General features: G+C 36.7%; 1 protein-coding gene across 3 annotated transcripts in view; it reads left to right on the top strand.

The window, feature by feature from the left end:
• HPSE2 (heparanase 2 (inactive)) overlaps window positions 1–21,735 on the top strand; it is a 675,922-nt gene that overhangs the window by 410,555 nt on the left and 243,632 nt on the right. For all 3 annotated transcript variants that reach the window (XM_047703040.1, XM_047703039.1, XM_047703038.1), the window contains one exon: window positions 7,408–7,581. In XM_047703040.1, coding sequence (XP_047558996.1) covers window positions 7,408–7,581 — 174 coding nt within the window. The remainder of the gene's footprint in view (window positions 1–7,407; window positions 7,582–21,735) is intronic.

The raw sequence follows: 21,735 nt of genomic DNA, 5'->3' as shown, positions 1-21,735 counted from the left end.
TGATACAACACATTAATAAAAGAAAGAACAAGAACCATATGATACTCTCCATAGATGCTGAAAAAGCATTTGACAAAGTACAGCATCCCTTCCTGATCAAAACTCTTCAAAGTGTAGGGATAGACGGCACATACCTCAATATTATCAAAGCCATCTATGAAAAACCCACCGCGAATATCATTCTCAATGGAGAAAAACTGAAAGCTTTTCCGCTAAGGTCAGGAACATGGCAGGGATGTCCATTATCACCACTGCTATTCAACATAGTACTAGAAGTCCTAGCCTCAGCAATCAGACAACAAAAGGAAATTAAAGGCATCCAAATCGGCAAAGAAGAAGTCAAACTATCACTCTTTGCAGATGATATGATACTATATGTGGAAAACCCAAAAGACTCCACTCCAAAACTGCTAGAACTTGTACAGGAATTCAGTAAAGTGTCAGGATATAAAATCAATGCACAGAAATCAGTTGCATTTCTCTACACCAACAAGACAGAAGAAAGAGAAATTAAGGAGTCCATCCCATTTACAATTGCACCCAAAACTATAAGATACCTAGGAATAAACCTAACCAAAGAGGCTAAGAATCTATACTCAGAAAACTATAAAGTACTCATGAAAGAAATTGAGGAAGACACAAAGAAATGGAAAAATGTTCCATGCGCCTGGATTGGAAGAATAAATATTGTGAAAATGTCTATGCTACCTAAAGCAATCTACACATTTAATGCAATTCCTATCAAAATACCATCCATTTTTTTCAAAGAAATGGAACAAATAATCCTAAAATTTATATGGAACCAGAAAAGGCCTCGAATAGCCAAAGGAATATTGAAAAAGAAAGCCAAAGTTGGTGGCATCACAATTCCGGACTTCAAGCTCTGTTACAAAGCTGTCATCATCAAGACAGCATGGTACTGGCACAAAAACAGACACATAGATCAATGGAACAGAATAGAGAGCCCAGAAATGGACCCTCAACTCTATGGTCAACTCATCTTCGACAAAGCAGGAAAGAATGTCCAATAGAAAAAAGACAGCCTCTTCAACAAATGGTGTTGGGAAAATTGGACAGCCACATGCAGAAAAATGAAATTGGATCATTTCCTTACACCACACACAAAAATAGACTCAAAATTGATGAAGGACCTCAATGTGAGAAAGGAATCCATCAAAATGCTTGTGAAGAACACAGGCAGCAACCTCTTCGACCCCAGCTGCAGCAACATCTTCCTAGGAACATCGCCAAAGGCAAGGGAAGCAAGGGAAAAAATGAACTTTTGGGATTTTATCAAGATCAAAAGCTTTTGCACAGCAAAGGAAACAGTTAACAAAACCAAAAGACAACTGACAGAATGGGAGAAGATATTTGCAAACGACATATCAGATAAAGGGCTAGTGTCCAAAATCTATAAAGAGTTTAGCAAACTCAACACCCAAAGAACAAATAATCCAATCAAGAAATGGGCAGAAGACATGAACAGACATTTCTGCAAAGAAGACATCCAGATGGCCAACAGACACATGAAGAAATGCTCCACATCACTCGGCATCAGGGAAATACAAATCAAAACCACAATGAGATATCACCTCACACCAGTCAGAATGGCTAAAATTAACATGTCGGGAATTGACAGATGCTGGCGAGGATGCAGAGAAAGGGGAGCTCTCCCACTGTAGGTGGAATGCAAGCTGGTGCAACCACTCTGGAAAACAGCATGGAGGTTCCTCAAAAAGTTGATAATAGAGCTACCATATGACCCAGCAATTGCACTACTGGGTATTTACCCTGAAGATACAAACGTAGTGATCCGAAGGGGCACGTGCACCCAAATGTTTATAGCAGCAATGTCTATTATAGCCAAACTATGGAAAGAACCTAGATGTCCATCAACAGATGAATGGATAAAGAAGATGTGGTATATATACACAGTGGAATACTATGCAGCTGTCAAAAGAAATGAAATCTTTTTTTTCGACATTTGCATTTGCGACGATGTGGATGGAACTAGAGGGTATCATGCTTAGCGAAATAAGTCAATCAGAGAAAGACAACTATCATATGCTCTCCCTGATATGAGGAAGTGGAGATGCAACATGGGGGGTTAAAAGGGTAGGAGAAGAATAAATGAAACAAGATGGGATTGGGAGGGAGACAAACCATAAGTGACTCTTAATCTCACAAAACAAACTGAGGGTTGCTGGGGGGAGGGGGGTTGGGAGAACGGGGGTGGGGTTATGGACATTGGGGAGGGTTTGTGCTAAGGTGAGTGCTGTGAAGTGTGTAAACCTGGCGATTCACAGACCTGTACCCCTGGGGATAAAAATATATTATATGTTTATAAAAAAAAAAAAAGGCATATGAATCTGCAAAGAAGTCAAACTCTCACTCTTTGCAGATGACATGATACTCTATGGGGAAAACCCAAAAGACTCCACCCCAAAATTGCTCATACAGAAATTCAGTAAAATCAAGATATAACATCAATGCACAGAAATCAGTTGCATTTCTATACTTTAACAATGAGACAGAAGAAAGGGAAATTAAAGAGTCATTCTCATTTACAATTGCATCCAAAACCATAAGATACCTAGGAATAAACCTAACCAAAGAGGCATGGGATCTGTACCCAGGAAACTATAGAACACTCATGAAAGAAAATGAAGAAGACAAAAAGAAATGGAAAATGTTTCATGCTCATGGTTTGGAAGAACAAATACTGTTGCAATGTCTATGCTACCTAGAGTAATCTATACATTTAAAGCAATCGCTATCAAAATACCATCAATTTTTTTCACAGAACTGGAACAAATAATCCTAAAATTTGTGTGGAACCAGAAAAGACCCCAAATAGCCAAAGGCATGTTGAAAATGAAAAACAGAGCTGGTGGCAGCACAATTCTGGATTTCAAGCTCTATTACAAAACTGTTATCATCAAGACAGTATGGTTTTGGCACAAAAACAGACACATAGATCAATGGCACAGAATAGAGAACCCAGAAATGGACAACTCTATGGTCAACTAATCTTTGACAAAGCAGGAAAATAATATCCAGTGGAAAAAAGAGAGTTTCTTCAACAAATGGTGTTGGGAAAATTGGACAGCTACAGGCAGAAGAATGAAACTGGACCATTTCCTTACACCATACACAAAAATAGACTCAAAATCGTTGAAAGATCTAAATGTGAGAACTTCTCAAACTCAACACTCAAATAACAAATATTCCAATTAAAAAATGGGCAGAAGACATAAATAGACATTTCTGCAAAGAAAACATCCAGATGTCCAACGGACACATGAAAAACTGCTCAACGTCACCAGCCATCAGGGAAATACAAATCAAAACCACAGTGAGATCCCATCTCACACCAGTCAGAATGGCTAAAATTAACAAGTCAGAAATGACAGATGTTGGCAAGGATGTGCAGAAAGGGGAACCCTCCTACACTGTTGGTGGGAATGCAAGCTGGTGCAGCCACTCTGGAAAACAGCATGGAGGTTCCTCAAAAAGTTGAAAATAGAGCTACCCTACGACCCAGCAATCGCAGTACTGGGTATTTAGCCTAAAGATACAAATGTAGTAGTCCAAAGGGGCACAGGCACCTGAATGTTTACAGCAGCAATGTCCACAATAGCCAAATTATGGAAGGAAACTAGATGTCCATCAACAGATGAATGGATAAAGAAGAAGTGGTATATATATACAGTGGAATACTATGCAGCTATCAAAAAACCTGAAATCTTACCATTTGCAATGATGTGGGTGGAACAAGGTATTATGCTGAGTGAAATAAGTCAATCAGAGAAAGACAATTATCATATGATCTCCCTAATATGAGGGATTTGAGAGGCAGAGTGACAAGTCATGAAGGCTAGGGAGGAAGAAAATGAAACAAAATGGGATCGGGAGGGAGACAAACCATAAGAGACTCTTAATCTCAGGAAACTGAGGATTGCTGGAGGGTGGGGAGGTAGGGATAGGGTGCTACATTATGGAAATTGGGGAGGGTATGTGCTATGGCGAGTGCTGTGAAATATGTAAGCCTGATGATTCACAGACCTGTACCCCTGGGTCAAATAATACATTATATATTAATTTTTTTAAAGTTACAAAGAAAGATTTAAAAAAATGGGCAGAAGACATGAACAGACATTTCTGCAAAGAAACACAAATAGCCAACAGACACATTTAAAAAAGCTCTACATCACTCGGCATCAAGGAAATACAAATCAAAACCACAGTGAGCTATCACCTCACACCAGTCAGAATGGTTACAATTAACAAGTCAGGAAATGACAGATGTTGGCAAGGATGCAGAGAAAGGGGAACCTTCTTATGCTCTTGGTGGGAGTGCAAGCTGGTGCAGCCACTCTGGAAAATAGTATGGAGGTGTCTCAAAAAGTTGAAAATAGAGCTACCCTATGACCCAGCAATTGCACTACTGGGTATTTACCCCAAAGAAGTCTTACTCCATTTACCTACATATGTAGTGATTTGAAGGGGTACTGGCATCCCAATGTTTATAGCAGCCATGTCCACAATAGCCGAACTATGGAAAGAGCTGAGATGTCCATTGACAGATGAATCAATAAAGAATATGTGGTATATATGTACAATGGAATAGTAGCCATAAGAAAGAATGAAATCTTAAAATTTGCAATGATGTGGTTGGAACTAGAGGGTATTATGCTAAGCAGAATAAGTCAGCTAGAGAAAGACAATTATCATATGATCTCACTCATTTGGGAACTTAAGAAACAAAACAGAAGATCATAGAGGAAGAGAGAAAATGATAAAACAAGATGAAATCAGAGAGGCAGACAAACCATAAGACTCTTAATCATAGAAACAAACTGAGAGTTGCTGGAGGAGTGGAGGTGGGGGGATGGAGTAACTGGGTGATGGACATTAAGGAGGGGAAAAAAAGAGTGAATTTTACTCTATGTAAATTGGACCCCAATAAAGCCGACCTTAAAAAAAATAAAATCAGATCCAGATTTAAGACAAAATTAACAATAACTTCTTAGACAACCTTTCTTAAAAAGAAAAAGAAAAAACAAGTCATTAACTTTCTTTATTGAAATTAGTCCCTTTCTTTCCTTTCCATGAATTTGAAAACTTACAGGCGAACATAATATGTTTTTATTAAATAACTGGTTTAAGCCAAAATGGGATATAATTTTTCTAAAGGCAGACTTGTTAGACTTGCTTAAATAAAGTTTATGAATATAATTAATGTTCTCAATGTGAAAATAAATTAACAATGTTGAGTAGTAGAGTTAATAAAACTTTATGTCAAAGCAATATGAATAAATTTATAGCCTGAGACACAATTTTATATAAGACTTTGAAAGAAGCTATTTTCTTAATGAGTGTCTTGGTCAAGCTCATGCAAGATAATTGTAAAATTAATATACACATCTGTTGGTTTCATGATCACTTTAATAGGCTTTTTAAAAACATTTTTTTTATTTTTTAAATTTCTTTTCAGTGTTCCAGAATTCATTGTTTATGCACCACACCCAGTGCTCCATGCAATACATGCCCTCCACAATACCCACCACCAGGCTCACCCAACCTCCCACCACCCTCCCCTCCAAAACCCTCAGTTAGTTCCTCAAAGTCCACAGTCTCTCATGGTTCTTCTCCCCCTCCAATTTCCCACTTTAATAGGCTTATAAACACATTTTAATTTTAATTTCTACTTTGGAGCTAAAAATAAATAAGCTTATTTCTTTAATGTGAAACCTTTGCCTTTTGCTGTTGCATAGTTACTAGACTCTGGGTTGAATGTCAGATAAGTTCCCATGGATTTTTATTTTCAGCTGAAATGAGAGAACTTCTGTCCTTGTTCTTGGTGCTTCTTAAAAAATACTTTCTCATATATGTAAGAAGAAAAAAATGGCACCTCCCCATACCCCGCATCAAAAACTGATAATGGACTCAACCAAGTGATCGTGCTTCTGCTTTCCAAGACTGAAGGACTTACAACAATTGTTAATAAGGCACCTTGGACACTCTGTCATTTTTTGTAGAACCCCCTAATGTTCCACAGAACCCCATTTGAGAAACCCTGCTCTAAGGATTTGGATAATGAATACTAGGGTAATGTGAACCCCTATACATAATTATTAACCTAAATTGTTTTTTCAATCTACTTAGCACTTAAAGTCACATCATCCATACCTTGTAAAACACTGTCTAAAAGGACAAGTAAGATCTGGATATGTTTAAAAGAGGGAAAGGGCATGTCAAATGAGGAGAATAATTAGAGCAAACGCTAGTGGAGCAAGGGATTCTATAATAGATAGAACTGGGTGATACCAATAAAGAACTCATAGACGATAATAGAGAGACTTGAAGTTGGGGGAAAATTATGATTGAGTTGTACAGTCCTTGAACTAAGGAAGGAAAGTCTTAAAAATCCACTAAGGTTTTCACAGGTGAGTGAAACTGATGAAAGAGATTGGAAGGAAGATGAATCTAGACAGGCAAGCACAGATATTGTTGTGATAATTCATGCAAGTGGAAATGAGAGCCAGAACCAGAATGGCGACAATAGATATGAAGGAATGGGAAGGGTATGGGACACATAGTGAGTAGAGTTGATGGTATCAGGGATCAAAAAGACAATGAATATATTTATACTAATGGTGTTTCCATTCTCAAAAATATTAGAAATGTGGAATTGAGTAAACTTTTTTTGAAGTGCAGCTAGGCTGAGCTATATTCAAGACTTACCTGCGAGTCGTCTCTCTTGGCCTTGCCTCCCAACACTATTCCTATCATTTCACAAAGGAATACAGACCCAGCAGTGTCAGATTGTCTTATTTTTCAAGAGAAGCTAGAAATCGAGCTACTTTGTGATACCTTCCATTTTTAAATGTTAACAATTCCATTTCGTTGTTGTTGTTGTTGTTAACAAGTAAAACCTTCTATGGACTAGACTTGGTTGCTAATTTGCAACCTGTTTCTAGAATTCTGTGTGCTGCTTTCTTTTTTTTTTTTTTAAGATTTTTATTTATTTATTTATTTGACAGAGAGAGAGATCACAAGTAGGCAGAGAGGCAGGCAGAGAGAGAGGAAGGGAAGCAGGCTCCCTGCTGAGCAGAGAGCCCTACGTGGGACTCGATCCCAGGACCCTGAGATCATGACCTGAGCCGAAGGCAGCGGCTTAACCCACTGAGCCACCCAGGTGCCCCTGTGTGCTGCTTTCTAAAATCACTTCAAAATATACCCTGAACCAAGAGGTAACATAATGCTTTTGAAGCCTCCCTGCGTAATTCCTAGCAGGAATTAATTAGCAGGAAGCTCATAGAAAGGGTTTTTATAGTAGCTAATATTTTCCTTTTGTTGGAATGTTGATTTTAAAGTTACAACTCTTTTCCTGCTTCTTCCCAGCCAGGTCCCTAGACAAACTTTATAACTTTGCTGATTGCTCTGGACTCCACCTGATATTTGCTCTAAATGCACTGCGTCGTAATCCCAATAACTCCTGGAACAGTTCTAGTGCCCTGAGTCTGTTGAAGTACAGCGCCAGCAAAAAGTACAACATTTCTTGGGAACTGGGAAATGGTGAGTAAGGATGTTATTTCCTCTGAATTGACAAGATAAAAAAATAAGTTGGTCTGGAGTATAGCCTCAGTTAGACTATCTGTAGAGTACTAGCCCAGAAAACACTTCGAATATTTGGCCACTGAATTGACCTTCTAAATAGAAAAAGACCAAATAGTGACATACAGTAGATTTTGTGAATCTACACCTACTTGGAACTGTGGTATCATTTGCTGTGTTGTTTCATTTCATATTAAGGACAATGAAAGAAACGGTTGAAAGAATACTATTGGCCAAAAGATCTGAATAGACATTTCTCCAAAGAAAAATGTAAAAGGCCAAAAAAACTCATGAAAAGATGTTCAACATCTTTAGCCATCAGGGAAAAGCAAATCAAAACCACAATAAGATAGTATTTCACATCCACTAGGATGCCCATGATAAAAAAAGGATAACAACTGTTGGCAGGGATGTGGTGAAATCAGAACCCTCATACACTGCTGGTGGGAATGTTAAACAGTGTAGCCACTTTGGAATACAGTCAGACAGTTCCTCAAAAGTTAAATATAGAGTTCCAAATGACCTAGCCATTCTACTCCTAGGTATATATTTAAGAGAAATGAAAGCATATGTCCACAGAAAAACTTATATGTGGTAGCATTATTCATATGAGCCAGAAAGTGGAAACAACCCAAATGTCCATCAACTGATAAATGGATAAATAAACTGTGGTATAGCCATATGATGGAATATTATTTGACCACAAAAAAGGAATGAAGCGCTGATACACACTAGAACATGGACGAACCTTGAAAAGATTATGCTAAATGAAAAAACCCAGTCACATATTTATATAAAAGGTCTAAAATAGGTTAATCTAAAGAGACAGTAGATTAGTGGTTGCCTACAGCTAGGGGTGGCTGAGATGAGAGGTAAATGCTAAAGGGTCTGAGGTTTCTTTTGGGGGTGAAAAAAATGTTCTAAAATTTGTTGTGGTGATGATTGCACAACTGTGTAAATATGCTTAAAACCATTGAATTAAATACATTAATTTGGTGAATTATATGGATGTAAATTTTACCTCAGTACTGCTGTTACCAAAAAAAAAAAAAAAATAGTGTTTGTCTTTTCTATTTTAAAGGGCATACAATGCATATTTTCTGCCACCAGTTGGTGACAAAAACCTTTGAGTTACCTCCTTAGGAGTTTATTTGTAATTGTTAACAATTTTGTCATCCTATTTTTACATAGTATTTAGTTTACATAGCAAGTCCAAATACTCTTCTATTTGGATCTTAAAGTGCTAACTGAAGAGCCCTTTAAGTATTTCCTCACTTCCTAGGTGAGGAAATATATTGAAAAAGGTAAAGAGAATTGGTAAAGACAGCAGTAAATGCTAGATCTATGTCAGGAACTTGGAGCATTTAAAAAAAATTTATTATAAAAAACTAAAAAAAAATTTTATTATGTTCAGTTAGCCATTAGTTTTTTTTTTTAAGATTTTATTTATTTATTTGACAGACAGAGATCACAAGTAGGCAGAGAGGCAGGCAGAGAGAGAGAGGAGGAAGCAGGCTCCCCGCAGAGCAGAGAGCCCGATGTGGGGCTTGATCCCAGGTCCCTGGGATCATGACCCAAGCGGAAGGCAGAGGATTTAACCCACTGAGCCACCCAGGCGCCCCCATCATTAGTTTTTGATACAGTGTTCAAAGATTCATTAGTTATGTATAACACCCAGTGCTTATCACAATATATGCCCTCCTCAATACCCATCACCCTGTTACCCTCTCCCCCAACCCTCCTTCCTTCTGAAACTCCCAGATTGTTTCTTGGGATCCATAGTCTCTCATGGTTCAATCTCTAATTTCTACCCCTTTAGATTTCCCTCCCTTCCCCTATGGTCCTTCATGCGATTGCTTATGTTCCACATGAGTGAAACCATATCATAATTGTCTTTCTCTGCTTGACTTACTTCACTTAACATAATCACCTCCAGTTCCATCCATGTGGATGCAAATGGTGGTTATTCATTGTTTCTGATGGCTGAATAATATTCCATTGTATATATGTATCACATCTTCTTTACCCATCCATCTGCTGAAGGGCATCTCAGCTCCTTCCACAGTTTGGCTATTGTGGATATTGCTGCTATGAACATTGGGGTGCTCATGCCCCTTCTTTCCACTATGTCTGTATCTTTGGGGTATATATCCAGTAGTGCAATTGCTGGGTCGTAGAATAGGTTTATTCTTAACATCTTGAGGAACCTCTATACTGGTTTCCAGAGTGGCTGTACCAACTTGCATTCCCACCAACAGTTTAAGAGGGTTCCCCTTCCTCCACATCCTCACCAACATTTGTTTTTTCCTGTTTTGTTAATTTTAGCCATTCTAACTGGTGTAAGGTGGTATCTCATTGTGATTTTGGTTTGTATTTCCCCGATTGCTGGTGATGTTGAGCATTTTCTCATGTGTCTGTTAACCATTTGTATGTCTTTTATGGAGAAGTGTTCATGTCTTCTGCCCATTTTTGGACTGGGTTATTAGTTTTTTGAGTGTTGAGTTTGAGAAGTTCTTTATAGATCTTGGATATCAGCCCTTTATCTGTAATGGGATTTGCAAATATTTTCTCCCATTCTGTGAGCTGCCTCTTAGTTTTGTTGACTGTTTCCTTTGCTGTGCAGAAACTTTTTATCTTGATGAAGTTCCAAAAGTTCATTTTTATTTTTGTTTCACTTGCCTTTGGAGACATGTCTTGAAAGAAGTTACTGTGGCCAATGTTGAAGAGGCAACTCCCTATCTTCTTCTCTAGGATTTTGATGGATTCCTATCTCACATTGAGGTCTTTCAACCATTTTGAGTTTATCTTTGTGTATGGTGTAAGGGAGTGGTCCAGTTTCATCCTTCTATATGTAGCAGTCCAATTTTCCCAGCACCACTTATTGAAGAGACTGTCTTTTATCCATTGGATATTTTTTTCCTGATTTATCAAAGATTAATTGACTATAGAGTTGAGGGTCCATTTCTGGAGTCCCTATTTTGTTCCATTGGTCTATGTGTCTGTTTTTGTGCCAATACCATGCTGTCTTGGTGATAACAGCTTTGTAATATAGCTTGAAATCAGGCAATGTGATGCATTTGGGACTTCTAACAGAAAAGGAGGTAATCTATTTTATTACCCTATGAGGGTTTTTTAATGGTACTAAAACTTCTTCGTTTTCTTCACTTCCTTCAACTTTCATTCAACAAATATTTATTAACTTCCTAGTATTGTACCAAAGGTACAATATTTTGTAGAGATATAAAATATTTTTATATTTTTAGAGATATCAGAGTAAATAACAGATAAATAACCCTGCCTACATTCTAGTAGAGAAGATAGGTAATAAATAAGATTTGAAAACAGTTCATCATTATGTTCTCTCATACATTTTTGCCCTTTAGTAATTCAAATTGAAGTATTCAACTTGACCCTATTCTTTTTGTGACAATGAATTAATGTACCCCTGCCTTCAGTCCCTCCTATCCTGTTCTCTCACTTTCTCCTTTTCCCCTCTCTCACCTTCTTTCTCTCCCTTCCTTCCTCTTCATTTCACAATTCAGTTTTCAAATTTATATACTTAAACAAACATCTTGGAAGTCCAATTTTAGAACATTTCCATCACTCCAAAAAGTTCCCTCATACACATTTGCCATCAATCCCTGTAACCATGCCCAGTCTCAGGAAATCTTAATCTGTTTCCCATCTATAGGTTTGTCTTTTATGGGCACTTTCTTTAATTGGATTATATAATAGTCTTTTGCATCTGACTTTTTTCACCTAGCATGTTTTTTGAAGTTTATCCATGTTGTAGCATATAAAAGTAGCTCATTCCTTTTTATTGCTGAATAGTATTCCAGTGTATGGCTATATGTCCCATTTTGCTTTTCCAATTACCAGATGATGGACATCTGGATTGTTTCTACTTTTGGGCTTTGATAAATAATACTGCTATAAACATTCACATATAAGTCTTTGTGTGGATATTTGCTTTGTTTTCCTCCTAGGAAGATACCTAGGAGGGGAGTAGAGTTGCTAATTCATACGGTAAGTTTATGTTTATTTTTTAACAACTGCCAAATATTTTCCTAAGTAGCTCTACCATTTTACATTTTCACTAGAAATGTATAAGGATTCTAGTTTTTCTACATCTCTGGAAACACTTGTTAATGTCTGCTGATTATAATCATTATAGTGAGTTTGAAGTAGTATCTTAATATGGCTTTAATTAGCACTTCCTTAATGACAAATGATGTTGTGTGTCTTTTCATGTGCTTATCAGCCATTCTTACATCGTCTTTGGTGAAATGTCCACTCAAATCTTCTGCCCTTTTGATTGAGTTACCTTATTATTGAGTTATAAAAGTTTTAAATATATTCTGGATACAAGTTCTTTGTCAAATATATGATTTGCAAAGATTTTCTCCAGTCTGTAACTTCTCTTTGCATTTTCTTTATGGCATCTTTTGAAGCACAGAGGTTTTAAATTTTGATAAAGTTCAATTTATCAGTTTTTCATTTTATGGATCATACTGTTGGTATCATTTCTTTGCTTAACTCTAAACCACAAAATTTTTTTTCCTATATTTTCCTGTTAAAGTTTTATAGTTTTTGCTTTCACATTTGGGTATAAGATCCATTACAAGTTAATTTTGAATATGTTATGAAGTTTGAGTCTAAATTCATCTTTTAGCATGTGGATATCAAATTGTCTCAGCACTATTTAAAAGACTATACAATATAAAAAAAGACTATACAATATCCCTATTGTATTCTCTTAACACTTTTGTCAAAGTAAACTAAAACTGGATTTATCTCTGGACTCCTAATTCTGTGCCACTGATTAGTACATCTGTCCTTATACTAGCACTACCTTGTCTTGAGTATAATAGCTTTGTAATGAGTTTTGAAATTGGGAAATATAAATCCTCCAACTTTGTTCTTTTTAAAAATTGCTTTGGCTATCCTAGGTGTTTGCATTTCCACACAGCATTTAATTTCCTCAACAAAACCTGCTGGAATTTTAATAGAGATAACATTGAATCTATAGATTATTTTGGAGGGAATTGCCATCTTAAGAATATTAAGTCTTCCTGTCCACGAACATAGATTATCTCCCCATTTATTCAACTTTTAATTTCAACAATGTTTTGTAGTTTAGTGAACAAGTTTTGCACTTTTTTTTTTTTATTTTTTATTTATTTTTTTTTTTTAAAGATTTTATTTATTTATTTGACAGAGAGATTACAAGCAGGCAGAGAGGCAGGCAGAGAGAGAGGAGGAAGCAGGCTCCCTGCTGAGCAGAGAGCCCGATGCGGGGCTCGATCCCAGGACTCTGAGATCATGACCTGAGCCGAAGGCAGCGGCTTAACCCACTGAGCCACCCAGGCGCCCCAGTTTTGCACTTTTTTAATGAAATTTAATCTTAAGCATTTTTTCTTTTTCATGCAATTATGAATGGAATTATTTTATTAATTTCATTTATGTATTGTGCATTGCTGGTATTTAGAAATACGGTTAATTTTATATATTGATCTTTTATCCTTCAGACTAGCTGAACATGTTTTTTAGTTCTTGTGTTTTTTCATCCCACGTGTGAGTTGTTTAAGGTTTTCTATATACAGGATATATTGTCTGAGAATAAAGACTGTTTTACTTCTTTCTATCCAATTTAGATATTTTTTATTTATTTCCTTGTCTGACTACACTGGCTAGAATCTCTTAATACAAATGTTGAAGATAAGTGCAAGAGTGCACATTCCTGCTTGTTCACAGTCTTGGGGAGAAAACATTAAATATGTCACTACAACATATAATGTTTTACCATTAAGCTTTCAGTATTTCATCATTAAATATGTGGGTTTTTCTAGGATACTATTTATCAGATTGAAAAAATTCCCTTTTATTCACAGTTGTTGAGAATATTTATCAGAAATGAGTGTTGGATTTTGTCAAATGCCTCTTTTTTTGCACCTATTGAGGTGATACTGTATTTTAGGTCAGACATTAATATGATATTTTACATTAGTTGGGTTTTTTATATTAAATCAGTCTTGCATATCCCCTTTGGCCATTGTATTGTAATACTTCTTATATATTGCTGAATTCAATCTGTAACTATTTTGCTGGGAATTTTTGAGTTTATATTTATGAGAAACATTCATCTTTAATTTTCTTTTCTTATGATATCTTTGTCTGACTTTGGTATCAGGGGAATATTGGCCTCATAAAATGAATTCAGAAGTGTTTCCTTTTCCTCCATTTTCTGGAAGAGTTTATGAAGGATTGGTATTATTTCTTCCTCAAATATTTGATAGAATTCACCAATTAATCCATCGAGATCTGGGCTTTCTTCATGGAAATATTATTAATGATTAACTTAAAGTCTTCTGTTGTTATAAACCTATACAGGTTTTCTGTTTCTTTTTGAGTTGGTTTTAGTAATTTATATCTTTCTTGAAAATCTTTCATTTTCTGTAAGTTGTCAAAATTAACAGCATTAAGTTGTTCATAGTAGTTCCTAATCTTTTTAATTACTGTGAGGTCCTTCGTTCCTTCTTTCATTCCTAATTTTGGTAGTCTGTGACTTCTCTCTTTTGTTTCTTGGTCAGTCTAGAAAATAGTATGTCAGTTGTGTTGATCTTTTCAAAGAACCACCTTTTGCTCTTATTGATTTTCTCTTATCTTTTTAATATCATTAATCTCTACTCTAATTTTTATTGTCTTGTTCCTTCTTGGTTTAGGTTTAGTTTTCTCTTCTTTTTCTGCTTTCTTAAGATAGAAGCTTAGATTATTAATTTGAGATCATTTTTTTTTTCTAATATGGGAGTCTTTTTTTCTCCTAAACAAAAAAAATTTATTTTCTCACTGTTCTGGAAGTCCAAAGTCCAGGATCAGCAAGTATAAGCAGATCTGGTTTCTTCTGAGGCTTCTCTTCTTGGTTTTCAGATGACCAAATTTTCACTCTTTGTTTCTCTAATTTTTAAAAACACTTTTTGGGAACAGTTTTAGGTTTACAGAAAATTTGAAAGAAAGGTAGACATTTTTTATAATTCGTGAACCTACAGTAATACACTGTAATCACCCTAAGTCTGTAGTTTATATTATGGTTCACTTTAGTGTGAATGTACTGGGGATTTGGACAAATGTACAATGATATATATCCAGCACTATGGTGTTATAAAAGTGTTTTTACTGTCCTAAAAATCCTCTGTGATCCATCTGTTTATCCCTCCTTCCTGTCCCTAAACTTTGCCAACCGTTACTCTTTCACTCTGTCCCTAATTTTGTTTTTCCTAGAATGTCAAATAGTTTGAATTATACAGTATGTAGCCTTTATAGATTAGCTTCTTTCACTTACTGGTATACATTTAAGGTTCTTCCATACCTTTTCATGGCTTGTTACCTCATTTCTTTTTAGTGCTGAATAATAATCCATTGTGTAGATGTACCACAGTTCATTTATCCACTCATCTACTGAAGGACATCTTCATTCTTCCACGTTGTGGCAATTATGAATACAGCTGCTGTAAATTCATGTGTAGTCAAAAGTGAGGACATAAGATTTCAGCTCCTTTGTATAAATAACAGGGAGTACAATTGCTGCATCATATAGTAAGAATATGTTTTGTTTTGTAAGAAACCACCAAATTCTTCCAAAGTGACCATATCATTTTTCATTCCTGCCAGCAATGAATGAGCATTCCTCTTGCCCCACATTCTACCTAGCTTTTGGTGCTGCCAGTGTTAACAAATTTTGGCCATTCATATAGGCATGTATGGTGCTTAATTGTTATTGTTTTTGTTATTTTTTAAAGATTTTTAAAAATTTTATTTACTTGAGACAGAGAGAGTGAGAGAGAAAGAGCATGAGCAGAGGGGGATGTGTAGAGGGAGAAACAGACTCTACTTAGCTGAGAGCCCGATGTGGTACTTGATCCCAGGACCCAGGGATCATGATCTGAGCTGAAGGCAGATGCCCAAACAGCCACCCAGGCATCCTTAACTGTTGTTTTAATTTGCATTTCCCTGATAACATATGTGGAACATCTTCTCTCATTTTTTGTATCTTTTCATATTTTTATTTGCCATTTGTGTATCTCCTTTGGTGAGGTATCTACTGAAATCTTTGTCCCATTTTTAAATCAGGTTGCTTGTTTCTAAATTTTAAGAGTTCTTTGTGTATTTTGGGTAACACTTGTTTATCAGATATATCTTTCACAAGTATTTTCTCCCAGTTTGTGTCTTGTCTCCTCATTCTCATAACATTGTCTTTTGCAGAGCAAATGCTTTTAATTTTAATGAAGTCCAGTTCATCAATTATTTCTTTCATGGATTGTGCCTTTGGTGTCATCCCATATGTTTTTACACATTATACTTTCATTTTAATTTCATTAAAAATATTTTCTAATTCCCCTTGTGATTTCTTCTTTGACTCATGGATTATTTGTTTAACTTCCAAATATTTATAGATTCTCAAATTTCTTTCTGTTGAATTCTCTTTTAATTCTGTTGTAGTCAGGGCACATACATTATATAATTTAATCCTTTTAAATAGATGAGACTTGTTTTATGTCTTACCATATGGTCTGACCTGAAGGACATTCTATATGCACTAAAAAAAAGTAATGAATACTCTACTGTTTTGGGTGGAGTGTTGTATAGATATCAATCAGGTCAGTTTAGCTGATAGTGTTTTTCATGTTTTCTATATCAATGCTAATTTTCAGTCTAGTTACTCTATTAGTTACTGAGAATGTGGTATTGAAGTCTCCAATTATTGCTGGATTTTCTATTTTTCTCTTTAATTATGCTTCAGGTATTCTGTTGTTGGTATGTCTATGTTTATAGTTGTTATATCTTCCTAAAAATTGTCCCTTTATCATTATAAAATGCCCTGCATTATCCTAGTAACATTGTTGTCTTAAACATTGTTGCCTTAAAAAGTCTATTTTATCTGGTATTAGTATAGTCATTCCAACTCTCTTATGGTTACATGTTTCAATAGCATATCTTCCTCATCCTTTGCTTTCAACCTATTTGTGTCTTTTATTTTAAAGTCTGTCTCTTTAGTTGGATCTTAGATTTTTTTTTAAATTTTTTTATTTTTTCAGCATAACAGTATTCGTTATTTTTGCACCACACCCAGTGCTCCATGCAATCCGTGCCCTCTACAATACCCACTACCTGGTGCCCCCAACCTCCCACCCCCCACCCCTTCAAAATTCTCAGATCGTTTTTCAGAGTCCATAGTCTCTCATGGTTCACCTCCCCTTCCAATTTCCCTCAACTCCCTTCTCCTCTCCATCTCCCCTTGTCCTCCATGCTATTTGTTATGCTCCACAAATAAGTGAAACCATATGATAATTGACTCTCTCTGCTTGACTTATTTCACTCAGCATAATCTCTTCCAGTCCCGTCCATGTTGCTACAAAACTTGGGTATTCATCCTTTCTTTCTTTCTTTTTTTTTTTTTTTTTTTTTTTTTTACAGCTTTATAAACATATATTTTTATCCCCAGGGGTACAGGTCTGCAAATCGCCAGGTTTACACACTTCACAACACTCACCATAGCACATACCCTCCCCAATATCCATAACCCCACCCCCTTTCCCAACCCCCTCCCCCCATCAACCCTCAGTTTGTTTTGTGAGATTAAGAGTCACTTATGGTTTTTCTCCCTCCCAATCCCATCTTGTTTCATTTACTCTTCTCCTACCCCCTCAACCCCCCATGTTGCATCTCCTATCCCTCATATCAGGGAGATCATATGATAGTTGTCTTTCTCCGATTGACTTATTTCACTAAGCATGATACCCTCTAGTTCCATCCACGTCGTCGCAAATGGCAAGATTTCATTTCTTTTCATGGCTGCATAGTATTCCATTGTGTATATATACCACATCTTCTTTATCCATTCGTCTGTAGATGGACATCTAGGTTCTTTCCATAGTTTGGCTATTGTAGACATTGCTGCTATAAACATTCGGGTGCATGTGCCCCTTCGGATCACTACGTTTGTATCTTTAGGGTAAATACCCAGCAGTGCAATTGCAGGGTCATAGGGTAGTTCTATTTTCAACATTTTGAGGAACCTCCATGCTGTTTTCCAGAGTGGTTGCACCAGCTTGCATTCCCACCAACAGTGTAGGAGGGTTCCCCTTTCTCCGCATCCTCGCCAGCATCTGTCATTTCCTGACTTGTTAATTTTAGCCATTCTGACTGGTGTGAGGTGATATCTCATGGTGGTTTTGATTTGTATTTCCCTGATGCCGAGTGATATGGAGCACTTTTTCATGTGTCTGTTGGCCATCTGGATGTCTTCTTTGCAGAAATGTCTGTTCATGTCCTCTGCCCATTTCTTGATTGGATTATTTGTTCTTTGGGTGTTGAGTTTGCTAAGTTCTTTATAGATTTTGGACACTAGCCCTTTATCTGATATGTCATTTGCAAATATCTTCTCCCATTCTGTCAGTTGTCTTTTGGTTTTGTTCACTGTTTCCTTTGCTGTGCAAAAGCTTTTGATCTTGATAAAATCCCAAAAGTTCATTTTTGCCCTTGCTTCCCTTGCCTTTGGTGATGTTCCTAGGAAGATGTTGCTGCGGCTGACGTCGAAGAGGTTGCTGCCTGTGTTCTCCTCGAGGATTTTGATGGATTCCTTTCTCACATTGAGATCCTTCATCCATTTTGAGTCTATTTTCGTGTGTGGTGTAAGGAAATGATCCAATTTCATTTTTCTGCATGTGGCTGTCCAATTTTCCCAACACCATTTATTGAAGAGGCTGTCTTTGTTCCATTGGACATTCTTTCCTGCTTTGTCGAAGATGAGTTGACCATAGAGTTGAGGGTCCATTTCTGGGCTCTCTATTCTGTTCCATTGATCTATGTGTCTGTTTTTGTGCCAGTACCATGCTGTCTTGATGATGACAGCTTTGTAATAGAGCTTGAAGTCCGGAATTGTGATGCCACCAACTTTGGCTTTCTTTTTCAATATTCCTTTGGCTATTCGAGGTCTTTTCTGGTTCCATATAAATTTTAGGATGATTTGTTCCATTTCTTTGAAAAAAATGGATGGTACTTTGATAGGAATTGCATTAAATGTGTAGATTGCTTTAGGTAGCATAGACATTTTCACAATATTTATTCTTCCAATCCAGGAGCATGGAACATTTTTCCATTTCTTTGTGTCTTCCTCAATTTCTTTCATGAGTACTTTATAGTTTTCTGAGTATAGATTCTTAGTCTCTTTGGTTAGGTTTATTCCTAGGTATCTTATAGTTTTGGGTGCAATTGTAAATGGGATGGACTCCTTAATTTCTCTTTCTTCTGTCTTGTTGTTGGTGTAGAGAAATGCAACTGATTTCTGTGCATTGATTTTATATCCTGACACTTTACTGAATTCCTGTACAAGTTCTAGCAGTTTTGGAGTGGAGTCTTTTGGGTTTTCCACATAGAGTATCATATCATCTGCGAAGAGTGATAGTTTGACTTCTTCTTTGCCGATTTGGATGCCTTTAATTTCCTTTTGTTGTCTGATTGCTGAGGCTAGGACTTCTAGTACTATGTTGAATAGCAGTGGTGATAACGGACATCCCTGTCGTGTTCCTGACCTTAGCGGAAAAGCTTTCAGTTTTTCTCCATTGAGAATGATATTTGCGGTGGGTTTTTCATAGATGGCTTTGATAATATTGAGGTATGTGCCGTCTATCCCTACACTTTGAAGAGTTTTGATCAGGAAGGGATGCTGTACTTTGTCAAATGCTTTTTCAGCATCTATGGAGAGTATCATATGGTTCTTGTTCTTTCTTTTATTAATGTGTTGTATCACATTGATTGATTTGCGGATGTTGAACCAGCCTTGCAGCCCTGGAATAAATCCCACTTGGTCATGGTGAATCATCCTTTTAATGTACTGTTGAATCCTATTGGCTAGTATTTTGGCGAGAATTTTTGCATCTGTGTTCATCAAGGATATTGGTCTGTAGTTCTCTTTTTTGATGGGATCCTTGTCTGGTTTTGGGATCAAGGTGATGCTGGCCTCATAAAATGAGTTTGGAAGTTTTCCTTCCATTTCTATTTTTTGGAACAGTTTCAGGAGAATAGGAATTAGTTCTTCTTTAAATGTTTGGTAGAATTCCCCCAGGAAGCCGTCTGGCCCTGGGCTTTTGTTTGTTTGGAGATTTTTGATGACTGTTTCAATCTCCTTACTGGTTATGGGTCTGTTCAGGCTTTCTATTTCTTCCTGGTTCAGTTGTGGTAGTTTATATGTCTCTAGGAATGCATCCATTTCTTCCAGATTGTCAAATTTGTTGGCGTAGAGTTGCTCATAGTATGTTCTTATAATTGTCTGTATTTCTTTGGTGTTCGTGGTGATCTCTCCTCTTTCATTCATGATTTTATTTATTTGGGTCCTTTCTCTTTTCTTTTTGATAAGTCTGGCCAGGGGTTTATCGATCTTATTAATTCTTTCAAAGAACCAGCTCCTAGTTTCGTTGATTTTTCTATTGTTTTCTTGGTTTCTATTTCATTGATTTCTGCTCTGATCTTTATGATTTCTCTTCTCCTGCTGGGTTTAGGCTTTCTTTCTTGTTCTTTCTCCAGCTCCTTTAGGTGTAGGGTTAGGTTGTGTACCTGAGACCTTTCTTGTTTCTTGAGAAAGGCTTGTACCGCTATATATTTTCCTCTCAGGACTGCCTTTGTTGTGTCCCACAGATTCTGAACCGTTGTGTTTTCATTATCATTTGTTTCCATGAATTTTTTCAATTCTTCTTTAATTTCCTGGTTGACCCATTCATTCTTTAGAAGGATGCTGTTTAGTCTCCATGTATTTGGGTTCTTTTCAAATTTCCTCTTGTGATTGAGTTCTAGCTTTAGAGCATTGTGGTCTGAAAATATGAGGGGAATGATCCCAATCTTTTGATACCGGTTGAGACTTGATTTAGGACCAAGAATGTGATCTATTCTGGAGAATGTTCCATGTGCACTAGAGAAGAATGTGTATTCTGTTGCTTTGGGATGAAATGTTCTGAATATATCTGTGATGTCCATCTGGTCCAGTGTGTCATTTAAGGCCTTGATTTCCTTGTTGCTCTTTTGCTTGGATGATCTGTCCATTTCAGTGAGGGGAGTGTTAAAATCCCCTACTATGATTGTATGATTGTCGATGTGTTTCTTTGATTTTGTTATTAATTGGTTTATATAGTTGGCTGCTCCCACGTTAGGGGCATAGATATTTAAAATTGTTAGATCTTCTTGTTGGACAGTTCCTTTGAGTATGATATAGTGTCCTTCCTCATCTCTTATTATAGTCTTTGGCTTAAAATCTAATTGATCTGATATAAGGATTGCCACTCCTGCTTTCTTCTGATGTCCATTAGCATGGTAAATTCTTTTCCAGCCCCTCACTTTAAACCTGGAGGTGTCTTCGGGTTTAAGATGAGTTTCTTGTAGGCAACATATAGATGGTTTTTGTTTTTTTATCCATTCTGATACCCTGTGTCTTTTGATTGGGGCATTTAGCCCATTAACATTCAGGGTAAGTATTGAGAGATATGAATTTAGTGCCATTGTATTGCCTGTAAGGTGACTGTTATTGTATATTGTCTCTGTTTCTTTCTGATCTACTACTTTTAGGGTCTCTCTTTGCTTAGAGGACCCCTTTCAATATTTCCTGTAGAGCTGGTTTGGTATTTGCAAATTCTTTCAGTTTTTGTTTGTCCTGGAAGCTTTTAATCTCTCCTTCTATTTTCAATGATAGCCTAGCTGGATATAGTATTCTTGGCTGCATGTTTTTCTCATTTAGTACTCTGAATATATCATGCCAGCTCTTTCTGGCCTGCCAGGTCTCTGTAGATAAGTCTGCTGCCAATCTAATATTTTTACCATTGTACGTTACAGACTTCTTTTCCCGGGCTGCTTTCAGGATCTTCTCTTTGTCACTAAGACTTGTCAATTTTACTATTAGGTGACGGGGTGTGGACCTATTCTTATTGATTTTGAGGGGGGTTCTCTGAACCTCCTGGATTTTGATGCTTGTTCCCTTTGCCATATTGGGGAAATTCTCTCCAATAATTCTCTCCAATATACCCTCTGCTCCCCTCTCTGTTTCCTCTTCTTCTGGAATTATTCTAATGTTGT

Source organism: Lutra lutra, chromosome 14 (genome assembly GCF_902655055.1).
Source record: "Lutra lutra chromosome 14, mLutLut1.2, whole genome shotgun sequence".
NCBI lineage: Eukaryota > Metazoa > Chordata > Mammalia > Carnivora > Mustelidae > Lutra > Lutra lutra.
The sequence above is the reverse complement of the archived record's forward strand: the minus strand, read 5'-3'. Positions and strand labels throughout refer to the sequence as shown.